This window comes from Clupea harengus, chromosome 9 (genome assembly GCF_900700415.2).
Source record: "Clupea harengus chromosome 9, Ch_v2.0.2, whole genome shotgun sequence".
Lineage (NCBI taxonomy): Eukaryota > Metazoa > Chordata > Actinopteri > Clupeiformes > Clupeidae > Clupea > Clupea harengus.
This window is the reverse complement of record NC_045160.1, coordinates 4,191,023-4,208,263: the sequence shown is the minus strand read 5'-3', so window position 1 is coordinate 4,208,263 and position 17,241 is coordinate 4,191,023. Positions and strand designations below refer to the sequence as shown.

Below are 17,241 nucleotides of genomic sequence, written 5' to 3'. Positions count from 1 at the left end.
CCTGCTGTGTCACTTCAGCGCAGCAACAACATAAACTAAATCGATGTTGTTAAGAAGCTGGTTAGGAAAGGGATGCCATTAACAAGCCACACTTTAATCTATCACTGTTTAATCTATTTGCATCAGACCATTGTTCAAAACCGTTTTTTAAAAGTTTCAGCAATAGCCTATATGAGCAAATCTGACGTGAAAAGATTTGTATTATAGACGGAAGTTTCAAAACGGTAACTTAACACAAGCGAGGCTTATGGCGAAGTGCACGATTCTAACTAGTCCCGTTTGAGTGCTGTGGTAACAGTGATTTCAGGTGGTAGAGAAGTAATTCAGCAATCGGAAAATTGCTAGTTGGATCTCGACTTCTGCCTTTATTATGCGCATGCTCCATGACGTCTTTACAGCGTTTTCAACCACTCCGCTCCAGCGTTTCCGTGTGGACGCTGATTTTTCTTGACACGGTTCCGTGTGGACACGATTAAAAAAAAGTACCAGATCCAAAAAAATATCCGAATTCAGGCAATCCAGCTTCCGTGTGGACGTGGCCTTAGGTGAGCAGAGAGAGCAAGAGGGGGATGGGGAGGGGAAGAAGAGCAAGAGCAAGAGAGAGGGAGAGGGGGGGTCGTCTCTTCCTGTATGAGTCTGGACTCATCCTCAGCACCTCTGACGCAGCAAGAGTGACAGCACCAGACTCACTCTACAGCTATACATCAGCTGGCTAGCCTCTCATGTGTCTCTCACACACACAAACAAACACACACCCACACACACACACACACACACACACGCACATGCGAGCCCACATGCATATGTATTTGTAATCCGTACACACGCAAGCATATACGCACAAGCTCACAAGTGTATGCGTGAAGTACGAGCGCACACACAGTCTTGCACGAACACACACACACACACTCACACACACACACGTGCACACAAACACACACACGTGCACACAAACACACAAGAATAGACACTGTATCATTGTTCCCACATCCTTCTCTGGGGCACAGACGCCACATTTATGGATATGTGCCACATTAACACACACAAGCCAACAGAACACACACACACACACAATCTCTGTCCTTCACACACACACACACACACACACACACACATGCACACACTCAAACTCTGTCCTTCACACACACACACACACACAATCTCTGTCCTTCACACACACACACACACACATGCACACACTCAAACTCTGTCCTTCACACACACACACACACACACACACACAAACACTCAAACTCTGTCCTTCACACACACACACACACACACACACACACACACACACACACACAGACACACACACACACACACACACACACACAGACACACACACACAACCTCTGTCCTTTACACACACACACAGACACACATAATGAGCAGCCCTGTTTAAAGGACCATTAGAGAGTAACAGTCTGCTCTCTGTGCTCCCCCGCCCAGCTGCTGTCATTCCACACATTTTTCAGCCCTACTTCCAGGGAACGCTGCCTTACCGCTCCAACTCTCCAACTCTCCGGCTAGCGGTCTCTTTCCCTCTAAACGCTGTCTTCTCACCCCCTCTGTCTGTCCTCTTCTCTTTCTGTCTCTCTGTGATGGACAGATAGGAGTAGTCTCGGTAGGAGGAAGAGAGGAGAGCGTGTGGGTATATCCAGCAACAGGGCCGGCTCCCTCTTTTCCTGGTTGTCCGGTAACTCCTTCTCGGGCTGCGGTGATCCCCGCTGGGAGTTTCTGACGGGAAGCCGGGGCAGTTCCTGCTGCCGCACTGGGGAGATTCTTGGGAGCGCTGACCCTATTCCGGGTCGGCTGGCGTTGAGAGCAAGGAATCTCTCCTGGCTTTTTCCCGCTCAGGAAAGCTCCACTTCCCCAGCGCGAGTACCGTTAGCACTTCCTTGGAAATAAACACCGGCTTCGAGAGGCCACCCTCTCTGTCTCTCTCTCTCTTTCTTTCTCTCCCCTCCCTCTCGTTTACACTCTTCCTCTTTCCTTCTCCTCCTCCCTCAACCCGAGCGCTCCAGACTAGGACTAGGCTCCTCCCTGATCCGTCACTGGGTGACTCAGATAAACTTCCTGTCGTCACATCAACCAGCCACGGGGGTAGGGGTAGCCAAATTGAGAGAGAGGTGGTCGTGGGGGGAGGGGGGTGTGTCTCCTTTGAGCTACGTTGCGCTGTGGGGGGAGGGGGACCGGAGAGCACCCCTACCTCCCGGAAGTAAACACACACAGACAAAGCAGAGCAGATCCAACAGAGAGAGAGAGAGAGAGAGAGAGAGAGAGAGAGAGAGAGAGAGAGAAAGAGAAAGAGAGCGTTCCGCTCACACTGAAACAGCTGATAAGACCTCTGGCTTTTCACTGGGCGACCAGGTGCACACACAAAATGGAGTACACACACGTATCACACACACACACACACACACACACACACACACACACACACACACACACACACACACACACACACACACAGAGAGACATGCATGCACACACACACAGACAAACATACACCAAACCCAAACTAAAACACTCCAGAAGTACAAAGGTAAAAAGTGTTCAGCGTTCGAGACACGTTAAGTTTCATCACACACTTGAAACACTTTGACATCTTCATTTGAATTGAGTCCACAATTCTAAATTGCCCAAATATCCAAAAGGACCCACATTCTTCACACATTAAGACATATAACCCATATTTAAAATGAAGCAATGTGACACCCGTGTTTGTGGGGTTGGTAAAGGATTCTTCACTTTGCCGACTAACATTTGAGGACACCAGATTGTGTTTTCTTGTGTTTATTTCCATTTAGTTTTTTGTTCCCCCTCCCATTTGTACATTCCCCCTACTCCATTTGATCTCTTTCCTCACTCGAAAACTGTCAAATGTAACGTTAAATTGCTGCCTGGCATTCTGCTCACTCACTTTGAATAAATGGTATGTTGATGTATAATTTTGTGAGTGATTACGAGTGGGGTTGTGCCTCTTGCCTCTTGTCCAATCAGAAATTAATAAAATGCTCAACTGGACTTGCTATGATAGAACCTTATACACCCCCACACACACTAAACAGATAAACACTCCTAAACATATGTTTACAATTCCACACACACTCACTCACACACACACACACACACACACACAAAAACAAACACACAACCGGATATACGCAAGCCAACACAGCCACACCCAGCCATTAAAGCTAAATCTGAGCAAAGGCAGACTATAAATATACTTCAAAGACGACACTGGAGCCCAAACTATTTCAAGTCTTCTTGCGGTTTTCAGAGACAGAACTAGCAATGACCTCGTGCTTTTCACTGCAAAGGGACGATAGCTCAGTTGAATGGGTTCAGAGTGGGAGCAAAGAAAATAAAACCATAACACAGAAAATAACCAAATCTATTTTTCTAGCTGACAAAGAGGAGACCAAACTCCAGGAAGAGGCAGAAAAGACTGAAAGAGAGAGAGAGGACAAGAGGAGATAAGTGAACGAGTGTCCAACTCACTGTGAAGCTGTTGTTGACGTTTTTCGTGCTCGACTCGGCCACACTTGCGTCTGTCAGGTCCACCTCATCGAAAATGATGGACTGAACCAAATGGAACACGAGAAGGTCACGACGATTCGGAGGACGTCATGTAGAGGATTCAGACCAAAAAAGAACCGCAGAAAAGAGAGAAAAAAACATACATCAGATGAGTGTGTATACACGGTGTCACACTCATACTACCTCCATACCTCCAACACACACACGTACTGAAATGGAGAGATCTCAAATAGAAACCCATCCTACACTTTTGTTTACATTATAATGTATATAATATTATAACGTAACATTATGGCCTGTGGAAGGGTGTTACGGCAATATAAATCTCTTTCTTCCATACACTCACTCTCTCTCTCACACACACACACCAATACATACTCACATATACATACCATAGCTTTCTCTCACACACCAACACATACTACACACATATACATACCTTAGCTGTCTCACACACACATATACATACCTTGGATGTCTGGGCATAATAGAGGGTCCTTCCACGCAATTTGAAGTAGCGTCTTTTCCAGCGCTGGAAGGAGTTGGTCTGTTTCATCAACTTTCCCTCTTTTAAAATTGTCTGAAGAGAGAGTGAGAGAGAAAGAGAGAGAAAGACTTTATTGGAAAGGGTTCTTTATTTACCACCAGTTGACAGGAGTGAGCAACTACTCAGACCTCAGAACTATTCATACGCCAGCTCCACGTCTTATAGCGTCACGCTGTCTACATACTCATCAGCCTAATCAAAAGCATCACTTCTTTTACGCAACCCTACACCCCCCCCTCAGAGTTCTACGCACAAACTGTACCGGAACCGTCCTGCCAGGGAACATTTCTGCTGAAGCAAGCCTCGGGAGGAAAGGAGATGCGTGTGCAGAAGCACCACAGTACGTTTCTGAAATCAGATCCCCACTGGCTGTCCTCTCCCTGAGCATCTCAGCGAGGGTCGCGTTGCGTCGTGTCGCGTCACACTGGCCCTGAGCCCAAGGCGCACACTCTGCCACCGACACCTCCACGCCACTCCACTGGTGTAGGAGAGAGGCTGTGTGCAGGCATGGCTCAGAGGACACACACACACACACAAACACACACACACACACACACTGTCGTTCTCTCTGGAACGCACACATACACACACACACTTGCATACGCACACAGACACACACAGGCCCTGGCATCTGTCTGTTGATGCAGAGGCTCCTGGCTCCATCGCCCTGATCGATGCTCACAGGTGGGGAGGTCCGGTCAATACCAGATGAATGACACAGAGCCTTCTCTTCCCCCTAATCAATACCCATCAGAGGTCATGCAAACACACATAAACACACATAAACACACACACACACACACTGACACAAGCTGACCTGACCAGATTACAGAAGCCGAACATGCTCAGATTCTCTTATCATCCTTATGGGAGACTTCAACCACACCAACCTGAGCGTTGAATTACCAAGATATAAAAAATGAATCAGCTGCCCCACCAGAGAAAATAAAACACTTGACCATTGGCTACCTCCCATGCCCACATGGAAACTTGGATCACTTCCTCGTTCATCTCATCCCTCATACAGGTAAAAGCTTAAAACAACAAAGCCTGAGGTGAAATCATTGAGAATGCGGTCTTCTGATGCCATAGAGGACTTCAAGGAATGTCTGAACTGAGAGAGCAACCTGAATGCCTTCAGGCTCACAAAATAGGCTTTTGTTAGGAGACTTGCACCCTATCAAAAACGATCTACATGTACGACAACAGCAAGCCTTGGTTGTCTAATGAGCTCAGGGAAGAGTACATAGCCCAGGAGGAGGCTCATAGGAGGGTTGACCGTTAAGCTTAATTTATGGTCGGCCTTTTACGCAGACATGCAAGCACGCAAGAGCCCCTTGAGTCATTGTGAACCCCCTCCGCGTGCGTGCGACTGCCAAATTTTGTAACTATCCAACAAGGCGACGCAAGCCGCAGGGCTGTGATTGGTCCAACCCATCGCTGTTTACCTTGTGGGCAGTAGCATGCTAACATTAGATAGCTGGCTCAGACACCGCGCAAATCCCCTCAAATGTATTTTTCAGTTACAATTACGGGGTTTTTACATTGCACAGTGTTTATTTCTCGTAACATAAAAAAAATCTAAGCAAAAAAAAAGTCAAACAAACAACTTTTATGTACAAATACGACCATCTACGGAGTTTGGTCCGGCATCTTTTTTTTGTTGTTGCTTTGCGACACCCACCAACCTAGGGAAAATTATAAATGTCTACGAGTCCATCAAAGTAACTGCGTGACCAAGCAGGGCAAGGTATAAACAAAGCAGTCTAAACGGCCAAACACAAACACAGGGAGAACCTGGAGTGGCAGTTCTCCTCTAATGACTGTTTCTCCGTCTGGAAAGGACTCCAAACCGCAACGAGCCACAAGCCTCAAACATAGCACACCCCCTGCTCCCAAACCAAAGGACAAAGGACACCTCCCCCAGTCTGCAGCCTCTTCACACCTCACCCATATCAGCGCTCACCTACGACCCACTCCCCTCCACTCCCCTCCCCTCCCTTCACTGTCACTGTACAGCAGGTCAGCCGTGCCCTCAGGAAGCAGAAGAGTAGGAGAGCAGCGGGCCCTGGTGGTGCATCACCTGCAACACTCAGGTACTGTTCTGAACAGCTTTCTCTCATCCTCGCTGATCTCCTCAATCAGTCCCTGAACAAGCCTGACGTACCTGCGTGATTTTAAGACTTCTGTCATCGTTCCAGTTCCAAAACAGCAGAAGATTCCCCTGCCTGACGGGTTACAGACCAGTTGCCCTAACTCCTGTAGTCATGACGTGTTTCGAGAGACTTAAAGTCATGACTAATGCCCTTCGGGACCCTCTGCAGTTTGCATAAACAGAGCTAACAGGTCTGTCATTTATCCTGCAACACTTCTGCCCCGCGTGCTGTTTGTAGATTTCAGCTCTGCTTTTATCACCATCATTCCTGACCTTCAACTGAATAAACTGGGGCATCTCAAAGTCCCAGCCCTCTGTCTGCTATCGGATCCACAACCTCTTGTCTAACAGGAAACAGTATGTCAGGGTGGGTGAGCACATTTCTGACCCCGGCGCTCCACAGGGCTGCGTGCTCTCTCCCCTGCCCTGCTCTACTCCCTTTACACCAGTGACTGCACGTCTGATGGTGACTCTGTTCAACTTCTGAATGATGATCTCATCTCAAACAACGATGAGGCCACGTACTTGGGAGGAAGTAACGCGGCTGGTGTCGTGGTGCGGAAGCCAGTGACCTGTAGCTAAAACACACGGGAAAACTGTGGAGATGATCACCGATTTCACAGAAAGAAACCCACCCCACTGCCTCCGCTGGAAGAACACGGCTCCATGGTCAGCAGAAGCAGAGTCTTCAGCAGGACCTCGGAGGGGACAGACACTGCACTGCAGCTATGAAGAAGGCCCAGCAGCGCTCGTTTTTTCCTGTGACAACTCAAGACATCTTGACTGCCGGTCCAGTTCTACACTGCCTTAACAGAGTCCACCATCACGTCCTCCATCTCCGCCTGGTAAGGCTCTGCATCTTCGCACGGCAAGCGCAAGCTGCAGCGAACGGTGCGTCGTAAAGAGAAAATCATTGGCTGTCGGCTTCCCGCCCTCAGAGACCTTTACTCATCGGGGACGAAGAGGGTGGGGGAAGTCGTGGCCGACCCCTCACATCCTGCTCACTCACTCTTCCAGTGAGAGCCCTGATGACGCGGACCCAACCGCCACCTCTACAGCTTTCTTTCCTCAGGCTTTCCTCCTAAACAGGGACCCTTCTCTCACCCCCCTGCTTTAAACAGCTGCACATACACATCATTACACACACTCTAATGCATAGTAACTACTGTCTATCACATACCATAATCCTTCTGAATAAAAGCCTTTCCCCCCTTCCTCTAGAATCAGTGCACCTTGCACTTTAAATTGTTGCACTGCACTGCACTGCACTTACTTTAGTAGTTTGTGCGTGTATAGTCTATTTTATGGTTTTACATAGTGAATTGCTTTTACTTAGCAAATAAAGATTCTGATTCTGTTCTAACACTGTTACTACCTAGGCAATGATCAAATCTGCCAATTACACAGTAAATGAAACATGAAATTAACCCAGAACACACCACCATAAGAGCATACTGCTCTCAACACACAGTGACTACAATATATACACAAACACACTACAATGAGCTCAATCCCACACACAGGCTACGATAAACAACCAAAACACACACTGGGCTTACATTGACCCTAAAACACACAGTGACCATGGCAACTGCTCAACCTCCATGCAAACACTTGGCCTAACGATTATTTTTTAGATGCAAGGTTCTCGGTTTGTCATTTTCTCCTGGTGAGAGACCACCCCTACAGTGGCATGTGTTTCCCAACCGGCCAGTAGGGGGCACCAGAGCCTCACAGATCCAATGGCCGAGCCGTACTGAGCGCGCTCACAACTCACCAGGGACCTACCCCTATCCATCAGCAGTGAGCCAAAAATAGCCTAGACCAGCTGGAACGGGGGAGGTGAAAGGCAGCAGAGGCGGTGGACGAAAGGAGGAAAAGAAGAGGGAAAGAAGAGGAAGAGAGAGAAGAAAACGAGGAGAAACACAGGGAGAAAAAAGAGAAGTGGAGAGGAGGAGGGGTGAAGGAGGAGAGGTGAAGTGGCCGTTGAGAGCCATGAGAAGCATCTGGGTCTCTCTCCTCCCTCTGGCCCCCCTTCACCACAACACAGAGCTACTGCTCAGCCACCACAGCAGAAACACAGCCATGTTAGACGGGAGTCTGGTGTACACACACACACTCACACACACACACACACACACACACACACACACACACACACACACACACACACACACACATCCACAAGACTATAAAGGGGACCGGCCTCACCACAGTTACTTAAAATTAACATTCCATGACATCACACACACACACACACACACACACACACAAGAAGACAGGAAGTAGATGAAAGGAGCTAAAATGAACCAGCCCTGATATACCCAGTCACAGTACCGTATGAGTCCAAACAGATGAACAGGGAAGAAGAAGAGGAGGTTTAACACTGGACGGGTAAATACAATATGGCACACCTGCTTACTGAGGGACTCCATGAGCAGGACTAGAGGGCCGCACTCACACACACAAACTCCCTCTTCTTCTCTTCCTCTTCCTCGCTTTCTCACCGCCTCCTATAGGGTCGGAGCGGTCAAGCACGGGTCTTCAGGTGTCCTGGTCACACACACTTGCCGGAGGAGAACAAGCACAGAGGCCTTTGGTTTAACCGTCCACGCGCTCAGCCTCATACACACACACAGCGTTGCCGCCGCCACACATCACTCCAGTCTATTTTTGTCAACTCTCTTTCTCTCTCTCTCTCTCTCTCTCTCTCTCTTTCTTTTTGAAGCCCTCCCTTCAGGGTGCCGATAAGACGCTTGTGAGGCAGGAAGCTTGACCTATGTGTGTGTGTGTGTGTGAGATAATGTGGTCGAGTAAGAGCCAGTGCTGTGAGCATCATAAAGGAAGTGGTGGAAGCTGAACTGAGCTGAGAGTCTGTGTGTGTGAAATACCTGTGTGCGTAAGTGTGTGTATATGTGTGTCAGTGTGTGTGTGTGTGTGTGTGTGTGTGTGTGTGTGTGTGTCAGTGTGTGTGTGTGCAGGTAGCCTTTGAGTATTTGTCTAGTCTGTGTTTATTTTTATCTTCTGTCAGTCTGTCTCTGCACTCATTTTTGGGTGTCTAGCCAAAAGTGTATCAGTCACTCCAGTTTGTACCTGAGTGCTTTAAGCATGCGTGCGTGCATGCCAGTGCAGCTGTGCCGTCAGAGAATGAGCACAGGCTTGCGGTCACATCTCCCCTCGTGTCCTCAGTGGCCACTCCATACAATGACATGCTAATGCAAATCAACGAGCACGTTAATTACCCATCCCACCATTCACACCAGCTATTACCATACATATTACATTTTATTTACACAACTCATGCTCAAACACACGCACAGAACGAGTTCACCGCGCACCCCTTCAAGTGTGGGAGTGAATGAAGAGGGCAAGAGCCCGGGGGCCTCTGCTTTGAAGAGGGTCTCCACAGAAGCCTGATTCATTGCTATTATCATTCATTTTATGAAAACGCTGGAAACTCAGCAAATGCTTAGATGGGTGGCCAACATATCAGGGTTATTTGCAGCCAAAGGATAAACGCTAAAGCTGTCTTTAAAACTTTAGATCAAAGCTTCATAGACAACCAAATCAAATACACAAACAAATCCATAAAGTGAAGAACTGTAAAGAAGTCTTCCCACTGAAAATGAGCAAAACGCAAACTGCTAAAGCGCACGTCATCAAACAGAGAACATTCTGGAGACTGCAACTCACCCTATCAATACTCTTCTCAAGTACAGAAAATCTGTGCACCTTTTTCTCCAAGTGTATCCAGACTGGTGATCTATAATCTGGCTGTGACTAGGCCCAAATATATTTATTGGATGTCAGAATCTTATGAAGAAAAAACTTCATATATAACATCAAGCACATTTTGTGAAGTCTGACAAGTGCGTGCATCACCATTGTGACATGCTGGCACATGTCTGTGTCACACACCAAATGTAATTCTGCGAGACCGCATAGCTCAATGATCAGTTAATTACGTTGTAGTTTGGTAATATAGGCCAATACCCGCAAGCTGCGAAATGTGAAGGGACGCCCATATGTGGGGATCTAGGTCAAAAAATAGGCCCTCGTTGACCTTATGCTTCTAAAGAGAGGTCAGTTGCTACAGCAACCTTTCGAGTGATCCCTTTCATCACACCTAGAGCCCTTTGGATACAAAAATACGAAACTGGCTTGAAAACTACACGACCTTTCGGCGAACACGGGGGCTCATTGAGATCAGACAGTTTTGATTCCACTTGGCTCCCGTTCAAAGAAAACAAAAAGGAGAACAGCTATGTTTACTACAGATATCTTGATAAATATGTTGCGGAATCAGTTTTTTTTTTTTATTCAATTGTCTTGCAGCCATGTAGGCTACATACACCGTGCCTTAGATTAAATTAGGATGTATCATAAAGTTGAGGTAAAGAAGAAGCCTGTCATCAATTCCACCGCTGCATAAATCATTGATGCAAATGAGTACCTTCTACCTCAAGTTCCGTTTTAGTTTAGGATCTTAAAAAAGCTCAAAGAGCGCTGGTCGTAGGAAAAGTAATAATTCTAGAGCGCAGCCCCTTCAAATTTAATCTTTACCTACACGGACAAGGAAATGCGAGAAGAACACCTTTTCATTCTATTATCCTGGAATAACTTAACTAGTAAGCCATTAAATGACGAAGACGGTGTAACTTTACACTCGATGTGCAAGCGCTCTCAACCGTTATTGCAGACTATATGTAGACTCATTTATTTTTTCGTACGTTCTTTTTGCATAGACTACAGATGCATGAAGGCATTTCAATGTTCTATGATGACAGCAAACTGATGCAAATGTAGAAAAAGTAGCTAGCTAATGCAAACCTACTACAAATATAGCCTAATAGTGGACATGGGTCGCAGCGGTGCGCTTAGACGTACCGCCGCGCATGTTATTAGATAGCCAACTGCAGACAAACACTAATACAGTTATGGCTTAATCTACACCGTCCGTTATACCGTTATATCGCTATCCGCTTCTTGTCTCAAGTCTAAAAGACCGAGCCAGCGAGTTCCGTCGTGTAGGAAAACTCGAGGCTGTTAAATGGCCTTAGTGAATTCGCTAGCTCCGGACAGCCGCATATGTGCAGAGCGATGGCTTGTTCCCGAGCATTTTCCGCCATAAAAAGAAAACAATGAATTACCTTGCTTCTGATCTGCCCCGATGTGGAAACTTTGCGAATCAGTTTTTGAGGTGAACCGTGTTCTTGCTCCGGTTCACTATCCGAAGATTCCTCCAAGCATCTAGCTGCGGCCTCAGCTGCGACCGCCACCGCCATCCTTACATTTGCCCTGGGGAAACCGTACGTGTAATGGATGGAGAGGTTCAGCCCCACCATGCGGTCAAGACAAGACTCTACAGGCATCCAATACTCTATTGAAAAACTACTCCACCGTGTGGCACTATCCACTGTCCATGAAACTGAGGCATCCGACTCCACGGGTAGTGGAGAAAGTGTTAGGGAGTAATGAAGAGATAAGATATTTATGGGGAAAGCGTATTTGTAAACTTAGTCACAACCAGCGATGATACATTTCCTCAAATATTTCAATAACCATTAAGGATGTAGGCAAGTTTAATAAGTCTACTCCAACAACTGGACTCAGTCCAGCTGTCCTGTGTTTCCTCTGCACTGTCTCTCTCTACGTGGTTAGCCTAGGCCCATTTCCAGGCACATGGCACATGCTGTGTCAGATCTGTGTAAACAACCACTTTTACCTTTGTTTTCTGAAGGATGACACTTGTAGTGTGGATGTTACCAGAGATCACATTAGGGCCAAGTCCAGTCACACACATCAGACTGACCCTAGATTAGGTGCCAGCTTGGATCTGCAGCTTTCCTTCTGGGAATGTCAAGCCTCATAATTGAGAGGAGCTTCACCGAATATGGATCGAACAGCAGAATTATTAGATGAAGAGGGACAATACACACACACGCACAAACACGCACAGAGAGGCTTTACTCTTAACAGTGTGGAAACAGGGTCATGTACTGGGTGTAGACAGCAATGCCTCATTCTGCTCTTTGTGTGTTGGGCTCTGTTTGGTGGGCTCAAGTTTCTAAGCTTTTTTTTTTTTTAACTCATTATGGGGCATTGAGAAAGAACAGAGCTCTGATTCCACCAAGCGGAAGTGAGGGAAGGGAACCAAACTAGGTCCTCTTGATGTAAACACACACACACACACACACACACACACACACACACACACACACACACACACTTCCCTCTGGCCACAGGCTTTGTGACCTTATACCCCTTTAATGTTCTACAAGTTCAAGGTAGACTTTTGCTTTCATCCATCCATCCATTCACCTCTCTCTCTCTCTCTCTGTTCTCCTCTCTTTTTTGCTCCTCATCCTTCAGTCTTTCTCATGACCTCTTCTTATTTGTATGACTGTGAAGTAATCATACCATGGCATGAAATCTTGTTGTTGTTCAAATAATGTAGGTCAAACACTAAATCCTTATTCATCGTTCAGGCTTGCTGTCCCTGCAGAGTCCTCTGTTCTGTTTCAAGCCTTTGCATGGGTGTTCACTTCTTGTCTGTAGCTCATTCACTGTGAGCCAAGGGTTGTTTGGTAGCTGAGATGTTTCAAGAATTGTTTGGTAGCTGAGTTGTGTCAAGAGTTTCTTAGTAGTTGAGTTGTTTCAAAAGTTGCTTAGTAGTTGAGTTGTTTCAACAGTTGTTTGGTAGTTGAGTTGTTTGAAGAGTTGTTTGGTAGGTGAGTTGTTTGAAGAGTTGTTTGGTAGGTGAGTTGTTTGAAGAGTTGTTTGGTAGTTGAATTGTTTCAAAAGTCATTTCACCGTGAGCCAAGACATTAAGTTAATCGGTGAATGCAAGCCCTCTACTGTAAGTGTAGACTTCACACTGTGAAGTCTTTGAACTGTGAACTTCTTCTTGTTTCTTGGATTAAGTACTTATCCATTCTTCATCAAAGATTCTTCACCTGAGGCCTTTGGAACGTTTTGTGACTTTCATTTTGTAAAGGTGTTATGTGAAACCGATAGTGACAGGCCTCCGTTTTTCATTTTGTTATTCTGGTAATAAGCTTCATATTACACATTTCAATCTCTACTCCTTGGTATCAATATCATGTCTCCTCACAGTCTGTTTGCTTTAGTCGCGATTATTATTATGATTAAAGTGCTGACTCTTGTTTGTGATGTTATCAGGCATGTAAGATCGATGCATGGACGTGTGGAGGGGTCCAGTCTTCCTGTCTATTGGGCGTTCTCCACAGCAGTCTCATAACAAAGCGATGAGGCAGAACCATCCGCAGAAAAGTCAAAAGCAAATAAAACTGCCAATATAAAAAAAAAGGTGCTGATGTCTTCTTACAACAACAGAATAGCAATATATTCGGTTCTATCAGTGCTTACTGTAAAAGCACCCGTGAGGGGAGGGCAACACCATGTGAGTTCACCACAGATATGGTATGGCCACGTGTCGCTGTATTACACAATAGCCCATGTGACTGCACTTAAGTCAAACATAGTCCTTCTCGACATAGTTTAATTTCCTTCGAAAGGCGTCGGAGAGGGGGCGGAGAAGTGTAAACAGATGCGTATGTACTGTATACGCGGGGCATCACCTTTGCTCACAGGAGATACATACGGCCTCAATTGGCCCACCTGGGCTTTCTCCGTCTCTAGGCTCAGTAATGAAATCACACTATAGGGACCCACGGCCCTCTCAGGTTTCCTGTGTGTGGTCAGGGCACTCACTACAGCTACAGTATATCACCTTCACAAAAGGAAGATGTCGCTTTCTTTTCTCTCCGTGTCCATTCTCATTAGTTATGAGTTTTTTTCTCAGGCCTAATGAGGTCACATCTCCTGTGAAATGGGTACGAGCAGAAGGCCCCACTTTTTCTTTTTTTTTTGGCCGCCTGACAAAGGAGGGCCTCCACCACCACCTTTCAGACGGTCGGTGACAGCGGTGTGGGCGGAGCTCGCTGGAACAGACAGGTGTATAAGAGGAGCTTCTCCGGCCCCCTCCAGACTATGTTCCCCAGCTCACCTGACAGAAGATGGCGCAGCTCACCGGTGGATCGGTAAGACTGAGACTGAAGGGGTGCCAAGGGATAGGGTGGCTGGTTGACCGGCTTAAATACATAGACTTGGAAGGGTGTAATCACCCTTTGGTTTGGCATGTTTCAGGTGATTTGGTGATAATGATAATGACACTCGTGTGTGGGTCTAAAGTCTGAAATAATGGCCAGATGGTTATATCATGAAAATGTGAAACAGAAAAAAGAATGTTAATGTGCTGTCATTCTTCTCTGTCTCTCTACAGACAATGAGAACCCTTGTGGCTTTGATGCTGGGACTCTCCGTGTGCTCAGCGATGGCCCCACCTCCGTCTCCCCCTCCGGGAGTAGACTACAACATGGGCGACGGGCGCATGATGCTCTCCAACGACTCCATGATGATGGGCGACATGGGGGACATGGGAGGAATGGGGGACATGGGAGGAATGGGGGGAATGGGGGGCGACTATGACACCTCCTTCTGCGAGCTGCTGCTCAACTCCCCTGTGCCCCCCACCGCTGACCAGGTGCCCTGGTTCTGCATCTGCCACAGCTGCAAGGGCACCCCTGGACCCAAGGGCGATAGAGGGGACCGCGGCCTGCCTGGTAAGGCTCCCAGCCGAGAGAAGGGTGGTTCAGAAGTGCAGTTGGTCTCTGCGTTTGTCAGTGTTTGTATCGAAGTGTTGAGATAGTTGTATAGTGAGGTGTGAGACTTGACCTACATTATATCTTCGATATCTAAGTGCATGATCTGTTTCACTACTCTTCAAGCATAGGTCTTCCTCTCCTGTGAGTTCAGTGTATGGGTTTTACTTGGGCTCTTTGGTCTGTGGTGCTGTGCGTGATCTCATTCCTCTCTTTCTGCAGGAAGGCCTGGTAGTCCTGGAAGGAGAGGGCTCACAGGATTCCAAGGACGTCCAGGATTCACTGGCAGACCAGGATTAAAAGGTTCAATTTTGGATCCGAAAGCATGCCTGCATATATTGTGTTATGAACAATGAGCAATGAATTTGTTATTGGTAATTTATTTAATGCAATAGAATTAGAGGCTCTGTAACTTTTTCAGGATGACTGTGACCATGCTAAAGCTAAAATGCTAAATGGGTTAGTGCTAAACCATGGGTAGATTTGACTGAATGATGAAAACAAGAATCAGATTCCTTGGGTGTGCATTATTTGAATTCATCTCTGGTTGCCTGAGTTGTTAGTCAGATCTCATCTCACCTGTGCCCATTCTCTCCCACACCTGCCCCTGTCCCACAGGAGAGAAGGGAGACGAGGGCCTAAAAGGAGACAAAGGCCCTGTGGGCTTTACTGGAACCAAGGGAGAGCTTGGCTTCAAAGGTAGGTCTGCACCTGTTATCCCTCTCTCTCTCTCTCTCTCTCTCTCTCTCTCTCTTTCTCTCTCTCTCTCTCTCTCTCTCTCTCACTCTTTCTCTCTCTCGCACACAAACACACACACACACACACTACTAACTAGAAAACTCATCATCTATACATTTTAATCAACATTTGGCCTGAAAATCCACCTTGGCCAAGGAGATCATCTTTCCTGCTTTGTGTTTCAGGTGACAAAGGTGACTTTGGTGTGGCTGGACCTCCTGGCCAGCAAGGAGTACAGGGGGAGGACGGAGTGTGCCCCGAGATCTGTGAGGCTGTGCAGGGTCCTGCTGGAAAACCAGGCCTTCCTGGACCCGTCGGACCCAGAGGCCTGCCTGGGGTAGCTGGGGTGGCAGGGGCGAAGGGGCGGAAGGGTGACATGGGTGACATGGGTGGGCCTGGAAGGCCTGGGACAGCCGGACCAAAGGGAGATCAGGGGCAGGAGGGAGAGTGTGACTGCCAGGACGGAGCCAACGGGGACCCCGGAATCCAGGGGCCCAAAGGTGACAAGGGAGACCTGGGGGGGATGGGTCCGCAGGGGGTGCAGGGGCCCATTGGCCTCCAAGGTGACCAGGGCAACATGGGCATGACGGGCATGCCCGGGCCCTGCACCCCGCTCATCCAGTCATCCTTCTCCGCCGCGCTGGCGTACCCCTACCCCTTGCCCAACAGGCCTGTCCCCTTCACCGCCGTCCTCAACAACATGCAGGGCCACTATAACCCCTCAATGGGCATGTACATGGCACCCGTCAATGGCACCTACGTCTTCAGCTACCACCTGGCGGTGTACGACCGCGTGCTGAAGGTGGGCCTCTTCTTCAACTTCCAGCCGGTGGTGAAGACCACGGAGTCCGCCGAGTTGGGAACGGCCTCCCAGATGGTGGTGCTGCACATGACCCGCGGGGACCTGGTGTGGCTGCAGGTGAGGGACTCCAACACCAATGGCATGTACACCAGCAACGAGGCCAGCAGCACCTTCTCCGGCTACCTGCTGCACCCCGACTCCTGCGACGTGCCTTTCTCCCGAGATTTCTGGCCTATGGTCGACGATGGAGATTTCTCCTGGGGAGACCTGGAGATGCCCACCACGGCAGCACCGACCAACGCCCCCTAAAGCCTCTCACGACCCTCAGGAAGCGCCCATTTCCCACTCTGATCGACAACTTTCCTGACATCATTCCTAAAAATATTAGGAACATTCCTGATAATACAACAACCATCCCTACTTCGTATTTCTTAGTAGAACATTATGGACTGGTTTAGTTCCTGCACAGACATCCTCTTCTTCATGTATTGCTGATTCATTGTGTTTTAATCATCTGTTATAGATTGTCATAGATTGACTCCCCATGATTAAGCTCTGAACTACTATTGAAAATCACATATACATTTTCCAGTAACTCCCTAGAAACAAGCACTCACGCATTCTCTTATTTTCATCTGATGGGCGTGTGTCCTCTTTAAACGCCGGGTCACTCAATCCATCCATCAATGTAAAATATGTTTGAGTCAGTGAGTTTGCATTGTAATCTGTAATTAGCGCTTCATTGTTGCATCTCTCTCAAGGGTGT

At 47.6% G+C, this 17,241-nt stretch overlaps 1 protein-coding gene across 6 annotated transcripts in view; it reads right to left on the bottom strand.

Moving 5' to 3' along the window:
* The window catches only part of LOC105909302 (diacylglycerol kinase delta), a 33,046-nt gene extending 21,465 nt beyond the window's left edge, over positions 1-11,581 (bottom strand). For 4 of the 6 annotated variants that reach the window (XM_042708666.1, XM_042708668.1, XM_042708667.1 and 1 more), the window contains exons 1-3: positions 11,402-11,581; positions 4,019-4,129; positions 3,511-3,591 (exon numbers count right to left, since the gene is read on the bottom strand). In XM_042708666.1, coding sequence (XP_042564600.1) covers positions 3,511-3,591; positions 4,019-4,129; positions 11,402-11,536 — 327 coding nt within the window. In that variant the 5' untranslated portion in view covers positions 11,537-11,581. Of the gene's footprint in view, positions 1-1,505; positions 2,061-3,510; positions 3,592-4,018; positions 4,130-6,886; positions 6,935-11,401 lie in introns of those variants that run through there. The other 2 variants (XM_042708669.1, XM_042708670.1) reach the window with 2 other exon arrangements.
* Positions 11,582-17,241: the final 5,660 nt, after the last annotated feature.